This window comes from Oppia nitens, unplaced genomic scaffold (genome assembly GCF_028296485.1).
Source record: "Oppia nitens isolate AA-2021 unplaced genomic scaffold, nextdenovo-longstitch-racon4-pilon3 scaffold5_pilon_pilon_pilon, whole genome shotgun sequence".
Classification (NCBI taxonomy): domain Eukaryota; kingdom Metazoa; phylum Arthropoda; class Arachnida; order Sarcoptiformes; family Oppiidae; genus Oppia; species Oppia nitens.
Genome location: NW_026533243.1, coordinates 327,835 through 334,678, shown reverse-complemented (window position 1 = coordinate 334,678; position 6,844 = coordinate 327,835). Strand labels below are relative to the sequence as shown.

The 6,844-nt window shown below is 26.8% G+C and overlaps 1 protein-coding gene across 1 annotated transcript; it reads right to left on the bottom strand.

Moving 5' to 3' along the window:
- Window positions 1-4,829: 4,829 nt before the first annotated feature.
- Window positions 4,830-6,512, bottom strand: LOC128961069 (chymotrypsin-like elastase family member 2A). The gene is made up of 4 exons (XM_054307279.1): window positions 6,259-6,512; window positions 6,127-6,189; window positions 5,634-6,054; window positions 4,830-5,036 (listed from the first exon to the last, which is right to left on the bottom strand). The coding sequence occupies exons 1-4, from the start codon at window positions 6,510-6,512 to the stop codon at window positions 4,830-4,832; spliced, it is 945 nt and encodes a 314-aa protein (XP_054163254.1).
- Between the last annotated feature and the right edge of the window lie 332 nt (window positions 6,513-6,844).

Below are 6,844 nucleotides of genomic sequence, written 5' to 3'. Positions count from 1 at the left end.
TTAATTAAATCTTAATTAATAAATTACCGGAACGAAATTTATGCAGCAATTTATCCATTTCTTCTTGAAACCCAGTATTGTCAACTATAGCAGACCCTTCATTTTTATTAACTTTAGATTTTTTGTAGTTTTCGATGTACAACCTTTAGAAGGAGTAGAAGTAATTTTTTGTCGTTTGTTTGTTTAGGGATTACCAAAGATATAGGTTCTTCACCTGTAATACTGGCTCTCGATTCGTCAGTATCCGACACTTTCAACGCATCGATATCGACTAAATCTTTAACATTTGAAGACGTTTTTTACAGAAAAGAAAAACTTTAGAGAAAAATAATTAACAGTAAATAACAAATTAGAGATAAAGTTAATCTCAAAATTTCTCTGAATGTTTTTCAGTCAATGTTTTTGAGTGTTATATATGATTTTACTCTATAATAAATCTACTCTATTTGAAATTGTGTCAAAAAACATATTAATTATTTTTAAAACAAATATGTTATCCATAAATGGAAATAATTATTTTAGAAATTTAATAACAATAAAAATATGTTTCATAAAGTTATTCAATATAAAAATTGATTGATAATATTTTGCAAAGTAAGTAAAAAAATATAATAGTTAGGGACTACTGGCGGTCGAGTGCCAGACAGCACTGACCGTGGATGTGGCCTAAATGGCCAGAATCGGTAAATAAAAGTGGGGTCACATTTTAATATAAAATAATTATTAGAAATATTATTTTTTATATATTAAAAAGTATTATTAAGTTACTATCTTCTATATAAATAATATATCATACTATGCAAAATAAATTTTGATATTTCAATAAAATTATTAATATTTTTAAAAAAAAATTATTTAAATAATTTTTAAAAAAATGTTTGTATCAGGTATATATCAGAGTAGGAAGAATACAAGGTTTTTAATTTTGTCTTTGTAAAATACATTTAAAATAAAATGTACTGGATCAAATTTATAATTTTAGAAAAATTACATAAACAATGATAAAATATTTATAAATTTTTATTAAACTTATTATTATTACATAATATCAATATTTGATATTAGAATCGTTGTTTTCTAAAACTAGTAAAAATTAATATTAATTAATTGTTTTATTAATATATTAGAATAATTTCAATAGCTATGTACAAATTTTTTCAAAATTAAAAAAAATATTATTATTACAAAAACACGTGTTTGTTTATGAATGTTAGTATTTTTTTTGTAAACTAAAATTGTCAATAAAATTTACATTGTATTATACACTGTATATGTTTTTTATTATACATATACTCTCTGATAACACTGCTGTATATATTAACTATTAGACTATATGTCATTATTATTATTATTATCGGACACAGTATTGACAATCCAATCAATATGTTTAGATATGCGAACAAATGCAATGTGAGCTCTGGGAACATTGGCCGGACATGAAGTACCTGCCGGCCAATGGCTTTCACTTAACCCTATTAGTACTGCCCGACCGCCCATTGCCAACAAATTATTACTACTATTTGTTTGTTGCCGACTACTACTGTCTATCACATACTGAACCAATGGACCACCAGAATCACCCTATAATAGAAAAAAAATTATTTTATAATATATATAAAACTATTGTAAAAGTTTTTATAACACTTACTTTACAGGAAACTGTTCCCACATTTACTGGATATCGTTCAGCAATAATCAAATAAGTCCATTGATCCCATGCGCTGAAAAACGGGTCAGATATGCGAAACCAACCCGTCCGGAGTGGACCTAAATTATCCACATTTTCGTCAATATCACCGAAACCGGCAAACACTGCCAACTCTTTATCGGTGTTAACAATGTCTTTGTCGGGCAAACAAATGGCATTAACTGTCGGATACCCACCCGTCGACTGTGTCATCAATATCTGTGAATCCAATTTCAATAATGCGATGTCATATCCATAGTCTAGTCCAGGGATATGACTGAGTGCTGTATAATTGGGTTGAATCACATACTTATTCACACCGTATAAATGACTATAGTCTTGAACTAGTCGTACATTTATTGTGTAATCGGATCTTATAAATAATTAATTATTTAAAATAATAATATTTAATTATAAAATTATATTAAATATTTTATTTWAAAAAAATAAAAATCTAATTACAATACACAATGTGCTGCTGTTATAATCCAATAGCTATTAAATATAAATCCAGTACACCATGATCTTAAGATTTATAAATAAATTTTAATTTATAATTAATATAATTAATATTAATATAATTAGATAAATAAATATTTATATTTTTATAAATTTTTCTAATTAGTTAAATTAATTAATTTTTTAAAAATATTGTAAAATATAATTTAAATCCTAAATACCTGTCATATTTAAAACCCCAAAATGTTTTATATATATCAATGAATGCAATCCACGGCCACTCAAACGGTTGAGCTAACCGTCCGTTTTGAACATTTGTCCCAACATTTGATGACCACTTAAAACAGTGTCCGCTCATCAACAGTGACTGACGATTGATACCACACTTGTCCTCTGTTACCGACGGATAGAGTTTGATACGTGTGTGCAGACCATAGGTTAACGCAATAAATCCAAATAATAAAAAATAAATTCTCATTTCAAAGTGTTTTGTATTTGTTAAAAGTGATAATTTGTTAAAAATATATATAAATGTATATTTTATAGTTATTTTAATTATATTTTAAATTAGATTAATTTGATATTTATATATTTACTTATAAAACATATATATATAAACTCCACGACAATAAAATAGAAATTTTTTTAATTTAAATTTATATAAACAAAATTAAATTAAACAATAAAATAATTAATTGTAAAATAATAATARCTAATAGTTTAATAATATATAATAATATAAAACAAAATAATAACCAGTTTTAGAGATTAAAAGATAATTTTTCTAATCTCACTTACAACACATGTGACAAAAATTTTGAGTTCGTAAGTAAAAACGCCATTTATTATCAACAATTCAATTAAAAGAAAGTAAATTAAACTTAATTTAGTTTATTTTATTGTATAATTTAATAACAATTAATTTTTCAGATCAAAAATGGGCCGAAAGAAACAATTGACTGACATCGAAAGAGGACAAATTGATGTTCTACGTCTGATACATCCCGACTGGACGGCCACACAAATAGCGACCGAAATCGGCCGATCGAAGTCAACAATAAGTCGGTATTTAGCCGACCCAGAAAATTATGGAAGATCGCCGCGTAGTGGACGACCAAAAGCCATTTCCGAGTATAAACGCCGGAGAATGGTTGCAATGGCTGGCCGCCGACCGCTTACCGCAAGGATGATATCGGCCAAAGTATCGGTAAACTGTTCATTGAGAACAGTTCAACGAACTTTGGCCAATGATGAAAACTTACGGTGGCGGAAAATGGCCAAAAAACCTCGGCTAGAGCAGACTCATAGAGATGCTCGGCTGAGGTTCGGTATCGAACACATCCGCTGGTCGTTAGAATGAAGACGTGTTGCCTTTTCTGACGAGAAGAAGTTTAATCTTGACGGACCCGATGGATTGGCATATTATTGGCATGACATTCGACAAGAAAAACGGATCATGTCCAAGAGAAACTTCGGCGGAGGTTCGGTTATGGTTTGGGCGGCCTTTGGCTATTTCGGTAAATCCGATATAGTACCAATTGAAGGACGCATAAACTCTGACCGATACCAGGACATGGTTGGCCAGTATTTGGTACCGACTGGGCCGCTTATCGCCGAAGTCCCGTGGATTTATCAACAGGACAACGCGGCACCTCATCGGTCAATATCTACTATGGACTGGTTTTTAGCCAACGATGTTGAAGTCATCCCATGGCCGTCACGGAGCCCCGATCTCAATTGTATTGAGAACCTTTGGGGTTGGTTGGCTCGCCGCGTTTACCGCGACGGCCGTCAATATGACAATCGGCCCCAATTGATTTCCGCCATCAAGGAGGCATGGTCAGAAGTTCCTCAGGAACTTCTGAAAAGTCTTATTGACTTCATGCCTAACCTGATGACGGAAATTATCCTTCAAAAAGGTGGCCAAACTCATTATTAATTAATTATAACTAAATTTAATTATTATTTCAAAACTTTTGTCAGGATAATTTTTTTCAATTTATTAATTATACTTAAAATATTATTTAATTTGAATTTAAAAATATATTTTTTATGTTTTATTTATGCTTCTAGTTTTAGATATTATTTTGATTTTAAATTGAATTTTTTTATAATTATATTTATTAAATTAAATTAAATTTACAATTTTTCTATATTAATGTCGTGGAGTGTATATATATCAATTTTAAAACATAACTGATATTTGTAACTTTTAAAGTTTACATTGTCAATATTGTTTTACAAGCTACTTAAACTTAAAGTTTTATTAGTAATAAAAATTTTATATTTAGGTATAAATTTTTTTTGAAAAAAATGATATTTTATTAGAATCTATAATTTTTTAACTTATTATACTTGTTATGTGTGTTTGTTTAAAATAATTATTTAATATGTTTAATAAATTGAATAATATATTAAATAATTTGATATATTCTTAAGTTTACAATATATTATTCAAATACAGTAGTTTTATCAATTAAATTATTTTAATAAAACATTTATTTCAAATGAAAATGATAAACAAAACTAAATATCTATATTTTTATAAAATTTTTACTAAACATAGTATTTTCAATAATATCACATATAATACATAAAAAATTTAATATTTTATTTATTGTTTGAATTATATATGAATACTAATAATAATAATATATTTATTAGTTTCGGTTACTAACTTAGACTATGTATTAGTCACCACTGTATTGATAATCCAATCGATATGTTTGGATATGCGAACAAATACATTGATAGTACCGTCAAATTTGGACGGACAGGTAATCGCTTCCGGATTCATACCCTTATTTAAACCAATTAGTACGGCCCGTCCTAAACGATTTGTACCATTGTATTCAACTGCATACTGAACCAATGGACCACCCGAATCACCCTGTATATATATATATAAAGAATATATATATATAATGTAATTGTACAGTATAAATTGAATAAAATTTCTAGTAAATTTCTTAATGAATAAAATTTCTATAAATATTTAACATTATTTTTTGTTTTAATAATTATCATGTATCCCATAGTCTACTGTATACTAGACTCTATAATCATAAAACCTATAGTTATGGAAATTACCAATAAAAACATAATATTAGTTTATAAAGAATATAACTTATTATTATATTATGTTAAAATGATATCTATATTTAAATTTATAAAATATAGTTTTGTTTTAAAAAAAACAAACATTTTATTCATAATACAATTATATTTAAATAATAATAAAAAAGTAAATGTATATTAATTTTTTAGAACTTTAAATATTAATTGAAATACTGATAAAAAATACTTATTTGACATATTATTTGTAATAAAAATTTATATAGAAATCTTATAAACAGATTTTTTCATAATATTTCTAAAAATATATTATTTTTATTTTAGAATATTCTCCTCTTTTTTTTGACAACTCTATGTATATGTAAAAAATAATTTTAAATTTTTTTTTCAAAAATTATTAATACAAACATACAATACAAGCAGCCGTTCCCTTATTTATTGGAAATCTTTCGCATCTAATTAAATAAGTCCAACGATCCATAGGATTATCAAACGATTCAGTCATACGAAACCAACCCGTTCTCAGTGGACCCGAATTATCGATATTATCGTTGATATCACCGAAACCGGCAAACACTGCCAACTCTTTATCGGTGTTAACAATGTCTCTGTCGGGCAAACAAATGGCATTAACTGTCGGATACCCACCCGTCGACTGTGTCATCAATATCTGTGAATCCAATTTCAATAATGCGATGTCATATCCATCTCGAAGGCCGACAGTATGACTTAATGCCGTATAATTGGGATGAATAACATACATATCCACACCGTATGAATGACTTTGTTGACTATAGTCTTGAACTAGTCGTACATTTATTGTGTAATCGGATCTTATATAATAATTTTTTTTAAAAATAGTAATAATTTAAAAAAATTAAATTTTTAAATTATTAATAAATTACTCTAAACAATGTGCTGCTGTTATAATCCAATTTCTATTCAATATAACTCCTGTACACCAAAACCTTAATTAGGTTTTAATAATTTTAAATAATTTATTAGTTTAAATATTAATGTCTTAAATATGTCAATACCTGTCATATTTGAAACCCCAAAATGTTTTGTATATATCAATGAATGCAATCCACGGCCACTCAAACGGTTGAGCTAACCGTCCGTTTTGAACATTAGTCGTCATATTTGATGACCACTTAAGACAGTGTCCGCTCATCAACAGTGACTGACTATTGATACCACAGTTGTCTTCTGTTACCGACGGGTAGTGTTGGATACGTGTGTGCAGACCATAGGTTAACACAATAAATCCAAATAATAAATAAATTATCATTTTTTAAATGGTTTGCATTTGTTAAAAGTAATAAATTTGTTAAAAAAATATATAAATGTATATTTAATAGTTATTTTTAATTATATTTTTATCATAGTTTAATTTGTTATTTATATATTTAGTTATGAATCTAATATATCAAATTTAAAATATATACATTACAACTAGTATTTAAATATGATATATATGTAACTTTTATAAGTTTTCATCGTCTATATTGTTTTACAAACTATTAAATTATTAGCAATGAAAATTTAATATTTAATAATAACATTTTTTTAAAAATTGATAAATTAATAAAATCTATAATTTTATATCTTATTATACAGTAC

Coding starts and splice junctions, on each gene's coding strand:
- LOC128961069 (XM_054307279.1), bottom strand. CDS start 6,512: ATGATAATTTATTTATTATTTGGATTTATTGTGTTAACCTATGGTCTG. Junction 6,190..6,258: donor TGGGGTTTCAAATATGACAG/GTATTGACATAT, acceptor AACCTAATTAAG/GTTTTGGTGTACAGGAGTTA. Junction 6,055..6,126: donor ACAGCAGCACATTGTTTAGA/GTAATTTATTAA, acceptor TTATTATATAAG/ATCCGATTACACAATAAATG.